This window comes from Rhinatrema bivittatum, unplaced genomic scaffold (assembly GCF_901001135.1).
Source record: "Rhinatrema bivittatum unplaced genomic scaffold, aRhiBiv1.1, whole genome shotgun sequence".
NCBI lineage: Eukaryota > Metazoa > Chordata > Amphibia > Gymnophiona > Rhinatrematidae > Rhinatrema > Rhinatrema bivittatum.
Genome location: NW_021821222.1, coordinates 45,821 through 67,845, shown reverse-complemented (window position 1 = coordinate 67,845; position 22,025 = coordinate 45,821). Strand labels below are relative to the sequence as shown.

At 41.6% G+C, this 22,025-nt stretch overlaps 1 protein-coding gene across 1 annotated transcript; it reads right to left on the bottom strand.

The window, feature by feature from the left end:
- Positions 1 to 4,048: 4,048 nt before the first annotated feature.
- On the bottom strand, positions 4,049 to 4,573 carry LOC115082528 (mesogenin-1-like). The gene has a single exon (XM_029586756.1). The coding sequence runs from the start codon at positions 4,571 to 4,573 to the stop codon at positions 4,049 to 4,051; it is 525 nt and encodes a 174-aa protein (XP_029442616.1).
- Positions 4,574 to 22,025: the final 17,452 nt, after the last annotated feature.

The following is a 22,025-nucleotide window of genomic DNA, read 5'->3' as shown; positions in this document are numbered from 1 at the left end:
CTGAAAACCCGACTGGCTGGTGGGCCCCCAGGACAGGGTTGGGGAACACTAGTGTAGCACACTCACAATAGGTGGCTGCCCCCTTGCCTCTGTTCTACCCCACCTCAAGTGGAGATGCCTCATTCCCTTGTCCCACTCTTTCCTGTATCCTGCCCTCCACTTCTCTGCCTAGGGAAGGTACCTTGTTTCCTCTTCATCTGACATGCCCCCTTGGGGTAAATTGCCTCTCTCCTCTTGCCTCTGCCTCACTCTAGTTGCCTCAGGACGAGGGGAATCACTGCCTCATCAAGAGAACCTGACTTCCACTCCTCCCCACCCCCTGCCTTGCTCTCTCTGCCTCTGCCCCACTCCACCTCAGGTAGGAGGTATCACATTCTCCCATCTCTACCCTGCCTACCTCCTCAGGGGGAAGTACATGGACTGCCTCTATAATATGCACATTTTCTCTCATGCATATTCATTGTGGGAATCCTGAAAACCCGACTGGCTGGTGGGCCCCCAGGACAGGGTTGGGGACCACTGTGCTACACTATGATGCACCAAGAGTCACATTTTTGGGATAAAAAATGCAAACTGAAGGGAAAGGTGTGTGGGTGGGGGTTTTTGACCAAGCACTTTCATCTTGTTCATTTGCATTTCCAGTTAAGTTGTAAGGAGGACAGGGATCTTGTGCCATGAACCATTATTTGCAACTACCTGGGGTTTTTCCCTCTATTTTATATTCACCCCACCCCAAATATTAGGGGCCGATGTAATAAGACCTGCACTGAAATTGTTACAAATTTCTGTGTTTATTTTTACAGTGAGCGCAGCAAAATCAGGCATCTCCATAGGATGTAATAAGCATGCAAATTAGATATGCACAAAAAATGCAAACAAGACCAAATTCATGTGCCAATATCTGCATAAAAGCCCAATGCAGAAAGCCGCGGGAAAAATACTCACTAAAATAGGTGCAATTGAATAAATGTTGCAGACTCATGAGGGGTATTTCTAACTTACTGCTGCTGACTACATCTGCCCCATCTTATTCAAAAATAAATTATTTCAGCTCCAACCACTTCATTTATTCCATTGCTAGCAGTTTTGTGTCCATACAGCCTTTTCCTCGCCAGGTGCCCGGGGTCGTTCGGCATGGATCAGCCCTGCGATGGACCAGTGATCTCTGGGGGCTACAGCCAAGAGCCAACACCACTCAGAGCCATGGCATTTTCACTAACTCCTACCCTAACCCAAGTACTAAAAACCCCGCTTAAAAAACCTACACTAACCTATCTCCCTGCCTGCGCAGCTCCCTACATAGCTTGTGCATAGATAATTACCTCCTTTACATGCTATTTGCATGCACTCATGCAAAACCTGCCACGGGTCATTGCACGGGCATGTGTGTATGTTTTTTTCTATGCTAAACGTGTTATTACATATGCACGTACGATTAGCACAGAACACCATGCACAATTACCTGCACAAAAACCCACTGAAGATTTTGCACAGCTTATTACTTCAGCTCCTTAGTCTGGTCATTGCAGCTGCAGTTTCTGGACTGGGGATATGCAGCAGGGCTCCTTTTGAAACTCTGCAATCATGGTCCCTGAATCCAGCTACTAGGTATCACACTTGAGCAATGGGCACAAGCCCCCTGCCCCAGGGCCTGTGAAAGCTCCCAGCCCTAGATGAGTCAGGGCCTAAAATAATAATCCATGCAGTAAAAGTGTGCATTGAAAATTGGCACACAGATTCTTAATGTACACACTCAAAACACTTTAACCTTCGATGAAGTAAGCTAATTGTATGCTAATGCATCAAGAGTTAAAAAAAAATGCCCATATGTGAAAATGTACAGACACAAACCCAAGTAAAAATGTGCACTCATCCTTTTGTATGGGTTGAGCACATATTTTAAATTGTGAAAGCAAAGTGAATTGCACACAGAAATTATGCTTTGTGCACAAATCGGATTTTCTGTGCATAAATCATGATTTAGGTGCAGAATACTTAATTTGTGCACAAGTACTGAGCCTTGCACCATGCACTCCAGATTCAGCCCCAAAACTAACAGTGGCCACAGGAATTTTGCTCCACCTCTGACTAGGAGTTAACATTTTGAGTGTTAACAAAAGCCAGGTTGAGCTTATGCATCTCTCTGCATCGGGAGGTAACAGCGAATTCCTTCATTAGCATCAGGCCTCCACGCAATGCTGCTAATCAGTACACACAGTTTACGTGCGCAAAACTTCTTGCTGCAGCGAGAATAAATTAGGTAGGTAAAACTGCGCTCTGCTGAGAACCCTCTCTTTTTATATCTGGCCCTCAAGATGTGGAAGATCCAATCCAGGCTAACCCAGGATTTGAAGTTTGGATAATTAAACGGCAACTCATATGTTTTGACAGGCATTTAACGAGGTCAAAATAAATGGGTATGTAATTTCATTTTGCACAGATTTATTAGAAACCTTCATTGAATGGCTGAAAAACCTTCACACGTGCGCACACAGCACATTTTTGTGGACACATTGTTAAAAATTCTCCTGAGTTTCCTGATATTATGGAAAATAAATGTGGCGTTTGACAGTGGAATTTTCTAGAATGTTTTGGTACACCACATTTAGATTAAATAAAACTTTATTAGTAGGGCAATTAGTACATATGTTGCCAAAATATTCCTTAATCAAATGTTCATTTTCATAGGTCTGCATATTCCTAATTTTTTTTTTTTTTGCTTTGCTGTCATTAAAATTTATTCGAGCGGGTTACTTCTATGCAGGCAAAAAAAAAATAGCATGATTTGAAACTAAATATGCAGAGCTCAGAAAACCAATGTAGAAATCAACAGTTAAATCTATCCTGCACTGCTCCTAACTGCTTTGTCCTGTTATTTTAGCCTCCACTCTTTGCCAGTGAGCAGACAACGCAGGCAGCAACCAGGATCTTTGCTGAACACTTAGAGATAATGCAGTATTAAAATCTGTGGTGCCACCTTAATTATCCCCACTGGTTTCCAAAAGGGTTAACCAGGGGCGGTCTACAGCCAGCAGTGTTACCTTTCTTACCCCTGTCCGCTATGCACTACTGTCTCTGACACCGAATAAAAATCCCAGCAAATCAATTGGTAAGCAAATGTACAACGTGGCATCTCAATTTCATGGTGGGGAGTGATCAGACATTTATCGCCTGGTAGTCAAAGTCATTTAAGAGTTCAGCGCGCTTGTTTCATGGTTTGTAATAAGAGCTGCTCTGGCTGTTTGCTCCTGCGTAGTGCCTACAAAATAACTAAACTCGGGATGGGCTCCTTCCGATTTTTTATTTTTTTTTTTTGTGCATCTGTATTTTTAGACGAGGTAAACATTGTATTTATGCTGCTTTTAGCCACGTCGGGCCCTAACCTGGAGGAAACAGGTTACAAATGTTAGACGTTCTCTAAATTCAAAACAAAACATAATTTCTTCAGAAACTGAAATTGCCTGCATTGAGTTTTCTATTCTATTGAAGCTATTTAAGTTTGCACTTGTTTTGTACTCAGAAGATGATAAACTGCTCAAAACAAGGGTTTGGGTTTTTTTGTTTTTTTCATTGAAAACTTTGATATTTCACATCTATTCAGGTCATACACAAATGAACAAACCATGCGGAATACAGGAGCACACAGTTTGCCACGGTGGTGCTATGGAGGCACTCCATGCAGTTTCAGTTTGCCCTGCTATATGATGATTTGCCGATTGTTGCTTACGCGTTTATTTTACAATTCGCCGACTTAATACTCCTTTCAAGCTGAGAGAATACAAAAGTTTGTTATGTACAAAAGTTCCCCTTAAGCTAAGAATGCTTTTTGCACGACTCCTTTCTTTTATCATCCTTTTTTTTACGTAAAAGCAAAGGAAAGAAGTGAATGCAAAGACTTCAGTCACCGCACACAACAAATATTCTTGTTGAAGAAATAAAAGTCATTGACTTTGTAAAGTCTTTTTTTTCTCTCTCTCTGTTGTCCAGGAGAAGAAAAAAACAAAACAAAACCCCGGTTTGCAAGGTCCAGTCAGGGGCTTGCTGAGGCTCATTCCACGCTGAGGGGGTTGAGCAGGTCTGAGAGTTCCCGGATGTACTGGATGGTGCATTTCAGAGTCTGGATTTTGGTGAGAGGTCGGCCTCCTTGGCTGTAGACGGGAGGCAGGAAATTACGCAGGGTGAGCAGGGCCTCGGCCAGGTTTCTCATCCGCAGCTTCTCTCTCTCACTGGCTTTCCTCCGGCGCTGCACGGACATCCTGGGTTTGGGGCTTCTCTGCTGCTGCTGGTGGTGGTCTTGCCCTGGACCCTGGAGAGAGCTGGCAGGAAAATCCACGAATCTGTAGCTGGCCAGGCTACTGCAGGGCACCTCCAGCACTGCTGAGCAAGGAGAGGACGAGCAGGATTCCAGAGAGGCGTCTGACGCAGGAGACAGGGTGTAAGGGGGTGAAATGAGGTTCCAGCCGCCGGTCTCAGGCTTGTTTCTCCACTCCCAGGAAGAGAACAGAGTGTCAGGATGAGGCACAGAGTCCAGCACATACTCCAGCTCCATGACAGCTTGATGCAACTTATCCATTTCAGCAGGACTGCAGGCAGAGCAGAAATTGCCCCCTTTTTTTTTGCTGGTGACTGAAATCTGATGTCTCTGAAAGAGAGAGATCCTTTTATGAAGCCAGAGAAGACGTGCTATAGTGAGACCGAGTATCTGAAGGGGAGTTCAAAGGAGAGCAGAGTGCCAAGGCAATGAACTCCTGACGTGTGACTTTCTTCTCATAGAGAATTATCATCTCTCAGTGAACATGTGAGAGAGAAAACCCAGCATCTTGCTAGGAATAAGCCAGTAAGGGTTCAGTCGTTCATTTAGCATTTCAGTGTGGACCAGTCCTTGACAGCCTCTGGAACATCAGACTGGCAACATCAGAGCATACATATGTTTGTTTTATTGACTTAAAATATATTACTGATTGCTTTGATTCAGTATTAGGCATTTATTCCAATGACCAGCATCTGATGTAGAAAATTTATACCCCATATGTTTCTGTTAAACTATACTATTCTGGTTCTATTTTTCATCTAAAAATGCCAACTTTTAAGCAAAAGCATTTAAAGAAAATATTTTTTGTTTGATTTTAAAAACTGTGCTTAGAATATTTAAACTATATTGTTTATGCCTTTAAATATTCAATAACATACAAACACTGAATGTGATGCCAAAGATCCCATTCCCTTATCTAATCTGCCTGCCTTCCTACATACAGGGATCCCGCTGAGTCGCCAGCTTATAACATGTTAACAGAAGCAGAACTTACTATTTATTTATACCTTTATTGTGTATTTGACACATGCTGAAAGATTAATTTTAGAACCAATTGGAAACTTTTTAATGAATGGACATAACCCAAAAGGTTTTGCAAATGTCCTGACTCATCCCAGAGACAGTTTCGTAAATTTTGCCTCTGACATTTCATCCTTGTTCACCTTTTCATGAGAGTATTTCTGTTCCTGGCCTGTACTACACAACTGCCAAGTGCCTCGGTTACCCAAAAGAAATATTTAGCATTGTTCTGGTTTCGTGACACTCATGCCTCTCTGACACCATTTGCATATGGACTGTTGTAAACCGCTTTTAGTCTTTTGCTAGGTTATGCAGTATATACATTTTGTAAATAAAATAAATAAGTGAAATTTGGCAACTGAAGAATGTGGGCAAGTATAATAGTACAGTTGGATTTTAACAAAGGTTTTCACATGTTCCTGAAGGACAGCAATTCTTAACCAGGCAAACTTGGGATTTGCCAGCTCTTACATCTGAAAATGAGCAACAGGCAATTGATCTCACCATTAGTATCAGTTGGGGGCTTCTTCCCAGTGACCTGAACTGGCCACGGTCAGAAACAGGATCCAGGACTCGAATGTATATGCACAAAAAATGTGCAGACAACTATAGGTAAAACTGTGTGGTTTGCTGAGCGTACCTTATTGCATCAGGCCCTGAGCGGCCAAAAGTTTCCCTCCACAGACCGATTCGCTTAGGTCTGACCTTGTTTAAGTCAATGGCAAACAGGTATTCTTTGCTTTCGCTCCATGTATATTACAGCAGCCTTAACATTTGGTGTTCTCTCTCCCGAGTCTTTTGGAATTCCTGCTTGCAACCTCATGGGATTAAATTCTCCCATTTCCCAGACTGTAATGATGTTTTTAAAACAATTTCTAGGATTTTGTTTTTATACATCACGATGGGTTTTTTTCTTAAGCAAATCCCCCCCGTCGCTTCCTTTTCCTGCTACAACATTTCTCCTGGCAGAAAGCTAATGTGCTTTAGTTAAAATGGCTGTATCGATACGCTAGGAAACAAATAACTACATCTCCCGCCTCACCTGCTGAGCAAATGGCAACTGATGTTGCAGAAGGTAACGAGTCAAATGAAATGCAGGCATGCACCAGTGATCCTGTCCTTGAAAACAGTTTCTTGGAAGATTGATCAATCTATTACAAAAGTTGGAATCTGCTGCAGTGCTCGGATAGTACCATAAACCTTGTTTCAAATCATTAAACTCCAGGGAATGTGTAGCTTTATTTGCACAAATATATTATTGTTTTTTATGGGAATATCCAATGTCTGTCCCTTCAACTAATCGCTATCCCAGAAAGACAAATGTAGGGAGACCCCCAATTGTGTTGCACCTTTTTTGAGTCTGGTAGCTATTCAAGAGGCTCTGGGTAGGGGGAGACCCAGGGATGATCATATTTGCCAGATTTAAGATGTAATCTGCCTAGCATGAGATTTTCGATAGAGGCAGAATATAAGCATTTTAAAATAAATAAATAAAGGACTAATTTGGAAGCATGTTTATAGATCGCTCCATGGTGAGAATTGCACCTTGAATACTGTGTGTAATTCTGGTTGACCTATCTCAAAAAAGATATAGTTGCTTTGAAAAAGGTAGAAAGATGGGCAACCAAAATGAAAAAGAGGATGGAATGGCTCCCCTATGAGTTAAGGCTTAAGAGGATAGGGCTGTTCAGCTTGGGGAAGAGACAGCTGAGGTGGGATATGATAGAGGATAGAGACCTATAAAATCATGAGAGGACTAGAACAGGTAAATGTGAATCTGTTATTTATACTTTCAGATAATAGAAGGACTAGAAGGCACACCATGAAGTTAGCAAATACTGAACCCATCAAACAAATTGGGAAGGGATGACAGCAACAGGGAAACCAATTCCATCATATTACATACTCTGTTAAGGGGATTACACAAAGGAGGAATTAGCCATCCATCTTTTCCATTTGTTTATTACCTGTATTCTATTCGCTTGTACAGATTCCCATCCACTCATGAAACACAAAGCAAATAATCTAGGGCTCTAAAGTCCCTATCACTCCATCTTATTAGAGGTGAGTGCAAAATCTGAGCTAAAGCTCAACCCAGGCTAATTTCAGCCTGCTTCAAACTTGATGGAGTTTTCACATTTTTTTTTTCTGTTTCACTGGGGTAATTCATGGAAACCTGACATGGATTCACTGATTTTCAGGAATCTGCATCAAATCTGTGCACTGCAGACCCTGCTCAAACTCTAAAGCAGATTCACCAATTTGAGGATGTCGAGCTAATGTGACCAACCTGCATAAAGTCTTGTGGGTTCATCAAACTAGTTTGCAAAATTTAAAACAAATAAAATGCTGCCGCGGAGGTGGACCCTTGGCCCGAGGTGGGGTTGGCGCTACCTGTGAGGAAGACCCCACAGGTCCCCACCATCGGGAGTCGAGGCCAGACGGGAAGCAGAGGCCAGCAGGAACTTCGCCAATACCAGCCCACGTTCCCCACAGGTCTTAGGTGGGCCTCTGCGTGGATGATCCTGGGGACGGCCAAGTGAGGAGTGTGACAAAGAAAACCTAGGATCCAGTCCAGGGGCCACAGCAGGCAGCAAACTCAAGTCAGGTCCAGTCCAGGGGCCAGAGGCCAGCGGCTAACTCGTAGTCGGGTCCGGTCTAGGGGTCAGAGGCAGGTGGCAAACTTGTAGTCAGGAGCAGTTTGGGACAAGAGCCAAGGTTGGTCCAGAGAACAAGGAGAAGGAGGGACTGGAACAAAGGCAGGTATGGATACTAGAACTCAGGAACTGGAAGAAGGCAGGAACGAATACTGGAACTCAGGAATGCAGCAACTCAGGAACAACGCCAGGAATGAGTGAGATGACCTGTTGCCAAGACAAGTTCTGATTGTCAGAGCTTGACTTTTATACCCAGAGCCGCTGATGTCATCACTAGGGGACGCAGGAGCTTTTCCTAGGTGCAGGAGGCTGAGAAGGACAGTGATGGTGGTGCGGCCCGTGCAGTGGCAGCTGCCAGAGGAGGAGAGGAAGTGCGGACCAGCAGACGGGAATCCCTCACTGAGCCAGAAGGCCCAGGACATGCGGCGGCGGCACGGCCGCAAAGATGGCAGCCTACCGCTGCGAGAGAAGGAGGGGCCAAGCTCGGGGCCCAGCATCGCCGGGTAAGAGATCCCAGCCCAAGGCCTCCACAGCCAGGAATCGCAACAAATGCTTTGCATTTCTCTAGTGATAATTATTTGGACCCCCTCTCAACCTGTAGGCTATGATATTGGCTTGTGCTCAGATTCCTGCTGGACGCATTTGCTATTGTTCAGCTGCACCATGTGCGCCCATCCCGTATGTGAACATAACTAGCAGGGACATTGCTGGAGTTCTTTTTCTGTGCATTTATGGAATACGATAATTTGTTTTTTACATTTTGGCAACAGACAAGACATTACAATGACTAAAATGAATGCAGAAGGCTTTGAATGACAGTTGGACAAGTTTTAAATGTCAAGATTAAAAATTTCAATCAATGTGGACCGTGTGAAAGAAAATTTCAATCAATGTGGACCGGTGAAAGAAAAATGTAGGTAACCAACCTAGATGCAAATAACTTTCACCAAATATTTCAAAACACTAAACAAATACCAAAGCTGAATTTATTCTATACAGTGAATGGAGGAAAAGACCTCAGAATTAAAACATGTCTGGTTCATTGAACTTCAAAGATATTGGTCATAAAAACCTCCGACCACAACCTTCCTGTGCTTTATTTCTTCATAATATATTGTCTATTTTTTGTATTTTTAAGAATTTTGTAAAAAATATTGCTTACAGAGACTTAAAAATGTGCCTGAATTACCTTGTTAAGGGGTCTATTTACTAAGGTGTGGGACGCAGTAACTTGCAGTAATGCACATTTCATTGTGCAATAGCAGCGAATGGGCTCCATTAGAAATAAATCCTAAAATTAAATCCAAATTAGAAAATACTAGGAGCCATGGTAAATAATGCACATTACTGTTCACTTCACCTTAGTACATAAACGCTTTACAATGTTAAAGTCACTGCTTGACTTTTCAATCAAGAGCAAATCCCAGGAATAAAGAGTTCAGTACTGATGATACCATTCTCTGGATGACAATCAATGAAGAGAAACAGACTATGCTATCTTTTCTCTGGCAACTTGTTTCATTAAGATTATTCAGCTTGAAAATAAAAATAAATTGCTTAGTGAAAAACAAATGCAAACAGTTCAAAGCTCTTACAAAGGAGAACTGGTAGGCAAAACAGCAAGGTGTCTTAAAGCAACAGTAGTAGCAGAATCTGTTTTGGGTGTCGGGGAAGGGTATAACTTCTGCTTCATTCCCGTTATAAAATTAGAGTTGAAAGGTTTTTCAAGGTCTCGCCACTTAGTCATTCCCAACATGGGGAATCTCAGTAAATCAAGGCATTGCTGTGCTGGCCCTTAATAGACTGCCATCTGGACAACATACTGTACCTGAAGAATGCAGCACAAACAGATGAAGAGTCAAGGCTTATGATATTTTGTATTGATGATGAATTTTTATATCTGGACGAGGGCAGCATATAAAAGTTGTATGAAATGGAATTAAATAAGGAATTTTTTTGTGGGCACAGAATGGGAAAAAGTTCTTTTTTTGATTAAGGCCTATAAAAGTGTGGACACTCAAACTGTCTCTTAAAAGGCCTCATTCCTTGCAACTGTACTCAATTAAAAATTTCCCATTCCTCAATTAATTTTATCTATAACCCACCTGGTTTTGTTCTTCCCCTTCATGGCTTTACCATTGTAACTCAAAAAGAATGATGTTCCAAGCCGCAGATAATTTTTTGGAGAAATGTGGCTGTTTTTGTGCATTATTTTTCTCACAAAGAACTCATTAAAATAGCATGCGAATCAGGTTAGCACAATTTTTCATGCAATAAAGTTTAAACTTTAATCACAAACTTAACTACCCCTTTCAGTTTAGAAAAGCGTCACAAAATAAAATGGCAAATAGCATGCATCAAAATTCACAACTGCAATTATACATGCAAATTGCCGTTTTGATGTATGTAAACACATTTGAAAAGTCACAGCTTAGTGCATCTGCCTCAAAGCCTCTTCTTTGGTTTTTCTTATTTATTTGTTGTCAGTCTACCTTGATTAAATTTGTGCCTCAAGGAGTAGAGACTATCTCCTATGTGTGTCTATAATGTGCTGCCTATGCCTGGAAGCGCTATACAAATATTAATAAAAAGGAGACCTAAATATATGAGTAAAACAGGAAGAAATAAAGCCAAAGGTTGTAACAATAATATTCTAAGTAATCTAAATCGTTCTAATGCTTTGACCTCATACAAGTACATTGGAATAAGATGAGTTTTAGGAGAGGGGACAGCAAGGTTTTTGTGCAGAGGTGACAAGTGGTGGGCTATGAAGGGAATCTCCATTTGAAACAATATGATTTAAAAAAGATATTAGTAGATTACATCTCTCTGAAGATTGTAAATGAAGATGAGAGAAAACCAAAATGAAAGAAGATGCTAAATAAGCCACAGTGCAGCCTTTGATTAGAGCAAGGTATCCCAACTCTGTCCTGGGCCCCCCATAGTCTATGAGATTTACAGGATATCCACAATGAATATGCAGGCAATAAATCTGCATTCATTGGAGATCCAGTCTATGCAAATTTATCTCATGCATATTCATTGTGAATATCCCGAAACCCTGACTGGCTGAGAAATCCTCAGGACAGGTTTGAGAAGCACCATGATAGAAAGCACAGCTGCTCACCCCAAGACTCTCATTTCACTCCACTGTCCAGCATTCACAGAATGACCTTGAACAAGTCATCTGATTATTTTTCCTATGCATGTTAAACAAAGGATATTTAAAATAGCAGAGTCATGAACTTTTTTAAAATTAAAAATCTGGAATCAAGAATTTGGGGGTGAGGATAACAGAATCAAAATGGATTGAGATTTTTGAAATGGTGCACTCTTACTACATACTCTCCAGTCTCCAATAGGAAGAGTACTCAGTTGGAAAGTGGTAAATAGATACTGGTATATACCTAGAATTACTCCTAAAGTGAAAGGATCAAATACTAACATATGGTGGTGGGACTGCTATATGATAGGGAAATTGGAGCAGGTTTTCCAGTTGTATCCTAAATGAAGAAAGGATTTTTGGATAGCGTTCAACTGACTAATTGAAGAACCAATAACATCAGATAGTTTGAAGGATCCCTTTCATAATCTTCTGGGATATTTCCCTCCTGAGATAAAAACCAGCAAAGTCAAGTGTTTGTGTAGGAGCATGAAGCTGAGTGCAATAACTCGGATAGCTGTGGCCAACTCGTTGCAAAGGGGAGTGGGGGTGAGGGGATGGAAGAACACATTCACTGACACCGCATAGTAAATAGAAACTGACTCCAAACTGATGCAAAATTGGCTGTAGCTTTATTGCAAGAAACAGATGAATGAATAAAGACCTAAGTACCCGAGTCATAACAGGTCAAACTACCAAGCACCCTTGTGACAGGCAGGTAGTAGGCCGCCTCAGGACCTGGCCCCGCCGCAGACAAGCAAGGTGACTGCCCAACTGACAGGATCTTCCGATCTGCTGCCAAGCGGGGCCGACTGACCCTGACAGCAGACAGTCCCTCGGTGTATCCCATGATAGCGAATGAATATCCCACGCTCTTCCTCCTATTGGAAACCCCCCGCCCGGTTTGGGCACACCCACCCCATCTGTGACACATGAACAATAACATTTAAAATGGAAGGTAACACTCTCACAGCGAAAACTGACTAGCCATTCATGAATAAACATAAATCAGGGAGGGTGGGTGGGATGTGGAGAAGGCAGAAGCGTGGGGAGCAGGAGCAAAAGGGACAGCTGCAGGCCATGCTTAGGCGGTTAGCTTACCCACGCTGCTAGCTTTTCCCCCTGGCCTGCCAGCAAGTCCGGGATCGATTCCCCTCCTCACAAGACATGGCCCCTCTTTGGCACGGCTCTCAAGTCCAACCCTGTGCCTGCTCTGCTTCATTCTGGGCTCCCGCACATGCTCGTGACTCATTCGCCGTCGCCAGCAACCATGATGCTGACGTCATTCAGGCACCGACATCATTGACACCGATGAAGCTGCAGTGATGACAACACTGTGTACCATGCTGGCAATGCGTGGAGGCCTGGGAACAGAGCTGGTGAATGCCTTGCATGCATCCTTCCCCCTGCTACAGGTGGCATCTGCGCACTGGCCTGGCGCCAAGTCATTACCTTAAATTGGTTATAATAGTAACCTTCATTGTTTAAAACATGAATGGACACAATTTGAAGCTTCAAGAATGGAATAAATTATTGCAAAAAAAAAAAAAAAGAGCATGCATACAACTGAAGGAATATGAAAGAAACTGGGAATATTTTTGTGTTATAGAGTTATGAATAATGAAAGATGGATAACATGCATGTAAGATAATAGTGAATGGAGCTGTTCGACCATGGTAACATACAGTAACATAATAAACAACAGATGAAGTCCAAAAGGGTTCATCCAGTCTGCCCAGCAAGATAGTTAGGGTTGCAACTGCTGCTCCATGCAGGTTAACTCCATACAGTAAAAATATCACAGGTCACCGCAGAGCTTCATTTCCACCCTCTTGCCCTTAGGGAAAGTGCTGAAAACTCTCTGAAAATTGTCTACATATATCAGTTGGTCTAATGCTAGTTAAAGAATATATTCAACTTCAATAAAAATTGAAAAGCATAAATAAATAATTTAAACAGATAAACATGATAATCAATTTAAGTACCCCAAGGGCAAACTAGATATGCCAATCTGTCTTTATTTGCTATCAGTTTCCCTGTTTTTGTATAAAGTGCTATGACTGCCATGTTAGTCGACTTGAACATGCAGAAATAAGGGTCAGCAAATTACAGATGATGCTTTTTTTTATTGGACTAATTCAATACATCTGTGATGTGCTTTTGAGAGTTATGCGTTGTTCTTCGGCTCAGTGAAGAAACAACACTGTTACACTGGGTTCAAATAGTACAGAGTCAGCTCAGTCTTCAGCTGTCTCTATGTTGCTTCTATCAGGCTGATGCAATGTGAGCAAATAGAAAATGGGCACTCAATGCTTTCCTGATGCGCGCCCAGCCACCTCTCCCGGGCCCACGTTCCGACATTTAAATGAGGGGTCGCGCTAAAAAGGAGGTGCTAAGGAAACTTGTGCATCCCTAGCGCCTCCTCAGCAACGGGCGCCCAGGAAAGGTGGCTGTCAATGCAGGTTAGGAAAACGGGTGCTCAATATGAGCGTCCGTTTTCTCCCGCTACTGGCACAATATACATGCATAAGATACACAGCAGGGTATCTTGTGCATGTATATTCTGGCCACCCAATATACACGCACATGATTCATGTGCATGTATATTGGGTGGCCAGAATTTTTTTTTTCAAGACTTTTTTTTTTTTTTACCTGGATCTGCTTTCTGTGGTTCCTCCTACTTAGTATCCCAACGACACTAAGAGGAAGAATCACAGAAAGCAAGATTTTTTTTGTTTTTTTCCAGTGAGCTTTTGAGCACGGCAGACCTTTACGCCAAACCTGGGCTGGCATAAAATTTGCCAAGTTGCAATGAACGCATTGGCTGTGCGAGAAATGTATTGAATCATGGGGATTAGTTAGTAGCCTCATCATCTACATGTACTTTACCTGTGACGAATGCTATTAACTTTGCAGTGGCTTGGACGCGTGCTTTGGACACGCTAATCCACGTTTTGCATCGGGGGTTATGGATGCGTGTCCAAAATGTGCATTCAATCGTGTGTAAAGCCGTTCATTTGTCTGAGTGCATCATATTGCATCGGCCTGTATGTAAGATATCCTTAAGAGGCAAGAGAGGCTGCTATCAACATTCAAGGGGCAATTTTACAATTGGCCACATATCTGTGAAGTTCACGAGTGCTTTTTACCCGTGGGCTTTGCACTAATTTCCAAAGAGAAGGGGGCTACATATTTTTACTTGGAAAACTGCTTAAGGACGCATTTCCACCTGCTGTTTTGTATGGGTACTTTATCAAACAGAGATATGCCCACACTTTTGATAATTCAAACGTGCTCCCATAGTTTCGAACCCCCGTCCCCAGCATCGCCTCCCACCACTGCAAGTAAAAATGCACGCACAGTCGACTCGCACGGGTATTTTTACCCACAAGTAAGGTGGGTAACTGTTCAAAAGCCTATTTCTGCCGGTAAAGCAGCACTAAAATCAATGCTCCCAATCACTCACGAAAACAAAGGCCTTTTAAAATTAAAAAAAAAAAAAAAACCAGCCCCTCCTGTTTCAATAACGTCTGGGCCACTTAAGTCAGTTCCGCCTCTTCTTTTCCTTCCAGCCAGGAATCCTTTTGAAGGAAGCAAAATATTCGTCAGGGAAGGTGCTACTTCTAACTCCATTCATTCCTTTGATGGCACCACTATGGTGCGAAAGCAGGAAACAAAAGTTTTAAAATCAAACAAATTATCTTGTAATGTTTGTCATTAGAAGAGAAGTCTGGCAACATCTGAGCTGTGGCATTACAAAAGCATTGCTCTATTATACTGGATGTATTTCAGATTTCCTAAGAAAAGATCTGATTATGCATGGTATTCCGGAAGTCTTCAGCAGATGCTTTTATCTGTTCATATTTGAAATGGCTTTTTTTTGTTTAGATACAAAAGTTGAAATAGTTGCATATAGATTATTAAGTACGACATTGGCATTGTGTGTTACGAGATATTTTCACATCCTGCACACAGTACATGGTAGGGCTCAAGAAAAGGGGCACTAATGAGCACCTTAGAGCAGGGGTACTCAAACCGGTCCTACGCCCCCCCCCCAGTTAGTTGGGTTTTCAGGATATCCCTAATGAATATGCATGAGATTTTGAGATTTATTTGCATGCACCACCCCCTGTGTATGCAAATATTTCTCATACATATTCATTAGGGATATCCTGAAAACCCAACTGGCTGGAGGGGCCCATAGGCCCGGTTTGAGCACCCCTGATTTAGAGTGTATTAGTAAAATGTACTTAGAGCACATTTCTCCCATGAGATGAAAAGGTAAAGGGGACCTTGGAAGGAGGACAAGAAGACTTTCCTTTTAAATCCTTCTAGCCATCGTTCTGCTGGAAGATTTGTCTGCAGCTAATGTAGTAGAATACCCCATGACACGTGAAATGGGACAATCAGCTTCATGCATATTTATTTATCTTGCAGTGAAACAGATAATGGAGAACAGGCCAGAGAGACGGGTAGGCCACAGACATACAGAAAAGGGGGTTATTCAGGGTTATCGAGATACTTGAGGACTCTTGGTAGCATTTTTCAAACTGGGGATACAAATTTTTTTTTTTTTGGAAGGAATTTTTTTAAGCCCCCAAGCAGGAGTATACTAATCTCATTCTGTTTAGAATGTGTTTTAAAATACTATTTCTATGCACTCTATAGCTTAAATGATAATTTAAAGTATGTTAAAAAATGAAATACTGAAAAAGCAAATGCTTGTTTGAAAAGTAAGCATTTATTCCATTGCTTTCAAGGAGAATAGAAAAAATGATAAAAAAAATAATCCAAGCTTCATGAGTATTATATCCCTGTTTTATTATCAACTCAAAATCAAATTAAAACCCATCCTTGATCAGCTATTAAACAACATTCTGGCAAGCAGTATAAAGTTTTCATTTCTATTATTCTAAGTAATGCACTGGAATTGCAATTCAGTGATACAAGAGACTACCTCTGACCGATCGTTTGCAATCAAATGTCTTAGATCATAGCTAAAAGATACAACAAAAAAATTCCTGAGAGTTATGGACAATATAGAAATCCAAGGGAATCAATCAATCAATCAATGTAAAAACACTTTTATTATAAATGTGACCTAAACATTTTTTAATGATAATGGTTAAAAATAGCTTAACAGAAACCAATATCAAAAATCACAAACATACCCTAACTGCCCTAAAGTACAAAAAATGTTTGAATACACAAACAGAATGTTAAAAAAAACTGACTCGTACCTGACATCCACACACATCCCATCAGAAATTAAAATGTATCACAAGTACAAAATTACTCAAATACAAATCCAGCTACAATGTACAGCAGTTCCAAAAAAAGGAAAAAAAACCTCTCATAACGGTCAGACACCACAGAGATTTTTGAACAGTCAGTAACCATAGGATTTTGAACAGTTGGTAACCATAGGATTAGGAGTTAATGTCAATCTCGTCGTTAGATGGCAAAAATAAAATGCATAATGATTATAAATTAGATGTAGAGCTTATTTTCCTTGTTCATGGATGAAGGGAGATGTCTTTGTAATGTTTGTGTAACTTTGCTGTTTCACTAGAGTTTACAATAATTCTTCAACTTGCACATTATTGGTAAGACAGAAGGATTACAATTTTTCTTTGTAGAATTTCTTAGGGTTCATTCTTAGATAAAAATAGCACAGTGACACATAACAGATGGTAGATAACAGATGGTAGACCACACACCACAAGTAAGAGATCTTGGTGTACTTCTGGACAACCAACTCAACTTCACCAAGTTCATAAACAATACTACCAAAGACTGCTTCTTCAAATTGCAAGTCTTAAAAAAATTAAAACCTCTTCTACACTTCCAAGACTTCCGCTTGGTACTACAATCTATCATCCTCCCTAAACTGGACTATTACAACTCACTCCTCCTGGGCCTGCCAGCCAACACCATCAAACCACTTCAGATGGTCCAGAACGCGACAGCCAGAATTCTCACTAACACCAAAAAATGGGATCACATCACCCCTATCCTCCAAAATCTTCACTGGCTGCCCATAAAATTTAGGATACAATTTAAATCCCTCATGATGATTCACAAGGCTCTTCACAACATCTCCCCCCTCAACCTATCCTTCCAACTACAGCAACACGTCTCCAATAGACCGATCAGAAGTGCATACCAGAACATGCTTCACACCCAGCCAACAAAAACCTCATTGAGGAAATGAGCTCTGTCCACTGCAGGTCCCCATCTTTGGAACCTGCTCCCACCGGACCTCCGCCAAGAACCATGCCTTCCGACATTCAAAAAGAAGCTAAAGACTTGGCTATTCACTCAAGCTTTCCCTGAGAGCTAAAATCTGGTGAAGCGACAGACGATATACCTACCTCTGTGCATATGTTCCTGATTTATGGTTCACAGTTACATTTAATTGAGTTTATGAAAGTTCTCTTTTAATAGTTTTCCTGTATACTTGTGTTAATGTATTCTGCCTTGAGGCGACTGTTTTAATGTATTTCCGCCCTGGAGGCGACTGTTCAGTTCCTTGTAAACCGGTGCGATATGTATTCTTTACAGGAACATCGGTATATATATATATATAAATAAATAAATAAATAAATAAATAAATAAATAAATATTAAAAAAAAAACCAATCTGACCATTCAGTCTGTCCGTTCTTTTCTCCAGCCTACTCAAAAATACTGTATATTCTAGCCACCAACTGAAGAAGCTTGATTGATTGTAGGATAAAATTCCTTATCCAAAGAAGTTTTTGCTTTCCTTCTCCTTGGATCTCAACTATTATAGGAAGGTAATTATACAAGTTCCCATACTTAATCCAGCACCCAGGCCCTTCAAACACTATGTCTTACCACAAAGCTCTTTAATAGTCTAAATAGCTACCAAAATTCAAGGGGCTGTTTCTCTAATATTTTGCTACCTATCTCCCCATGCCCTCTCTGAACATTACTTGACCAACCTGCCAACAATGACCAAATTGGTTTCTGGGCAGTTGTAGCTTGCTGGTTCCCAGCTATCACTTGGTCTGCAGTGTCACTAGCTTGTGCTTCCTTTATCCATGTTTTGGTTTCTTCTCATCATCGCTTCCTTTACATCAGAAAGGTGAGCTGTTTGCATTGCAATATTGTAGCATCTTAACTTTGTTCCTACCTTTGTCCTCTATATCTGTCCTAAGTGTTCTCTAATTCTGTCATCATTTTAGTTGCTACTACCTCTGCTAGAAGGCTATTTCAGGAATCTACCACACCCTTGGTAAATATGTATTTACTCAAGTTTCCTTTAACCTTCCTCTCTGCAACTTCTGATGATCTTAGATTCTGATATTCCATCCTTCTACTGTAAATTTCATAGCAGAAGACCACTTTACTGCTTTTAGAAATGGAATACACTGATTCAGGAAGATCAAAATGGCTGCTGCCTGGCAGACACCCAACAACTGAGCTCCAGAACTCTGGCTATCCTTTTTCAGTTTTTGAGTTTTCTTTCCTTTTTACTTATTGTAGCAGAAATGGTGAAAAGGAAGGGTAATGTGAAGACCTACCCTGTGGCCCAACACATGCTTTTCCCCCATCATTGATATATCAGGGTATTGGACCAAATTGTGAAGACCAGCAGGAAGATTCTCTTACTACAAATCTTCCTGGCTCAGAAGTAACCCCACATACAGACCCTGCTCTGGAATTCAACACATTTTCTTCAGTGCTACCTACACCCTGAACTGGTTCCAGTTTAGGCACTATCAGTGGTGGGGACATAAAGTCAGTCGAGGCAGCTGAGCTTGGCAGCCAGGTTAGATTGCACATGAGCAAGGAGTTAAGCCCCCCCGGGATATATATATCAGTGAGATGCACATTATGGGTACAAAAGACATGTGAACTTTGTACCTGCATTTCTACAGGTGCAAATTATGCACAAGAAAATACACACTGTTCATGCTTTTCCTTCCATGACCTTAACCAACTCCCCCTTTTTCCCATGGGTAAATGTATATAAACTGTGCAGCAAGACATGTTCTTTTACCAGCATGGAAGGGGCAGTGTTCAAAAGCTTGTTTTATCAAGTGTAAACATGTTTAACCCACATAAAAACATTTGAAATTTGCCCACATCTAGTCCATGCAGTTGAGAAAATTTGATGAAAAAGCTCTATGAGGTCTTGAAGACTGATATCCAATATATGATGGTTTTTGTTGGTCTAATGGAATACATAACATTCTGTAAAGTAGCTGATTCCACAAAGTCAGTAACTTAAGCAAGCAACTTTCATGGTATTTGTTGACATCATTTAGGCCTAGATTCATCAAAATGTGATCATTTTTGCATGAATAACACCTGTAATAAAGGTGTGGCTATGATAACTCATTGTGGAGAGAGAAAGAAAGAGACTCTTTATAAGGTTCTCATATTAGTCATCTATTTAAACCACTATAGGAGGGTCCTCTAGAAACACAAGGTGAGGTTTTGGTGGTGGTCTAGGGTTTGGGGGGCAGTTTTACATGCACAGGTAGATGTATGAACTGCACAGTACACATCAGTGAAGATTTCTCACTCCAAATCATGTCAAAAGTCACACAAAGATGAGATTTCTACAATATTCTCTCACCTTAGCTTGATAGTACCCTGGTAGAGAGTCCATCAAGCTAGGGCAAGAGAACATGGACAAATAATGGCATATATGACTTGAGATGTTTCACAAAGTGGCCCCTCAACTTATGAACTGAAATAAAAAAAAATCTAAAAATATTTCTGAATTATAATCTTGAAATACAGTGATACCACAGAAATACAGTCACGTTTATCAATAGAAACACATTCAAAATTACAGTTAAGATAAATTGTGACAATCATGTGATTACAATAGCCTATTACTGTTAGGAATCTGATGCTAGGAGTTAGCAATCTGTTATTGATCTGATGCCTGATGGGAGGAGCAATCAGATAGTAGTTAGCAATCCGTTCAGGATCTGTAGTTATACATGAGAGTTGAGGGTGGATCCTTGGACCAGTGGCAGATGACCACACCCCCGGGGAATGATCCCAAGAGAGACCACCGGTCAGGTTCAGAGTTAGGAGACAAACACACACTAGTTCATTTATTAGACAGTATACTGAACCACCAGAGATGGTAGTAGTGAGCTGGCAAGCCCGGCTGGGCTGTAGTCCCTCAGATACTGGAACAGTGATCCCTGGAGGCTGAGCTGAAGAGAGACTAAGATATAGTGAGTAGGCAGGGTATGCAGATGTAACACTCACACAATGTCCCAATGAAGCCCAGGAGCTGGAAAGTATAGGGCCTCGAGGAGCTAGTACCTGGTTCCAGGGAAAGCTCAGAGAGAACGATGGTAACTCACTGATGGAGCTGAGATAGTTGATAGTGAAGACTTCCAGGCAGAAGAGTATACGAAGTAAGTCTGGGATGAGGGCCCTCGAGGAGCAAGTACCGGTTCCAGACTGTCACCTGAAAAAACAAGGAGAGAGCGAGGCCCCCGAGGAGGGGGTACCTCTGGTAAGTCCGAGGAGGCAGAGTAGCTTAGACAGACAAAGCGAGTCCGTTGTCAATCAGTGTCCTTCTAACTCCATGGGTTAGCAAATTCCAAGACCTTAAATAGCCGTCGCGGGTGACATCATCTTCGAGGGGATGCCCCCGAGGTTCACGCCAATGCCAGTACTTCAATCGGGGCCACGTCGCGCATGCACCCCTAGGCCTCCAGGAAACATGGAGATTACAGCATCGAGCCGGTCCGGGAACACCCGAGGACAAGTGGCAGGAGAACGCCGCGGTAGCCAGTCTTCCGCAGACAGAGAGGGAGGCGCCAGAGAGGTAAGGAGGGCACCGACGGACACAACAATTACGTGCCTTATAATATAGTACCCTCACACTAATTCTTTGGACATGGTTCTTGAGCCTCCATTCATATACTGCCTCTAGAGCTAAAAACCTTTAGATGTTAGAACCTCTTTTATGTTAGAAGTTCTCATGAACACACATGTTCAATTTGCTGTCATTTTGGTTTAGCAATCTTAATTGTGGCTGAGTTTGAAATAAACTACTTTGCCCAAAAGTGCATAACATTACACCATTATTTCCTAAGAGAAAGGTCCAAAAGGAGTTTGTTTACATCTGTCTTTTTAGACTAAAGCCACATAAACAAGACAAAAAAGTCATTTTTTAATTAAAATGAATATAATAAATTAGATAGCACACAGTTTGACTGAAAACATGAGCAGGGCAATTTTCAAAGTAAAATGTAATTATTATGTAACATACTATTGTAGCAATTTTCAAAAGCCCATTTACCCGTTATGTGCACATAGGGCCGGATTTTAAAAATGTACGCGCGTAAAAATCTGGGGGTTTACGCACGCTGGGCCAATTTTCAAAGGGCCCGGCCCCGCGCATAAACCCCCGGGACGCATGTAAGTCTCGGGGCTAGTCAAAAGGGCGGTCCGGGGGAGGGGTGGGGCTGGGCTAGAGGCGCCGGGCACAGCAGCCATTTGCTGCTGAGCCGGGGGATCACGCGCGGCAACTTGCTCCTGCTTGGAAGCAGGAGCAAAAGGTAAGAGAACAAATTTGGGGGTATTTAGGATAGGGATTGGGGGAAGGGGAAGGGAGGTTAGGCTAGGGGGTTGGGAAGTTCCCTCCCAGTCCGCTTCTTAATTGGATAAATGGGATTTTGAAAATTGCAATGATAGTATGATGCATTAACATTTATATTTTACTTAGAAAATTACCCTGATAGCCTTTTAAATCCACTTGTAGCAAAGTCATTACTAATAGTATAAAGACTATGACTATTGTAACTTCTAAAAATGAAACTCATATATTCAGTCTGGCCATGTGATATTTTGCATGTCTTCTACAGTAT

What these genes read in the sequence shown, in the direction of transcription:
- LOC115082528 (XM_029586756.1), bottom strand. Translation starts at nt 4,573, where the DNA reads ATGGATAAGTTGCATCAAGCTGTCATGGAGCTGGAGTATGTGCTGGAC.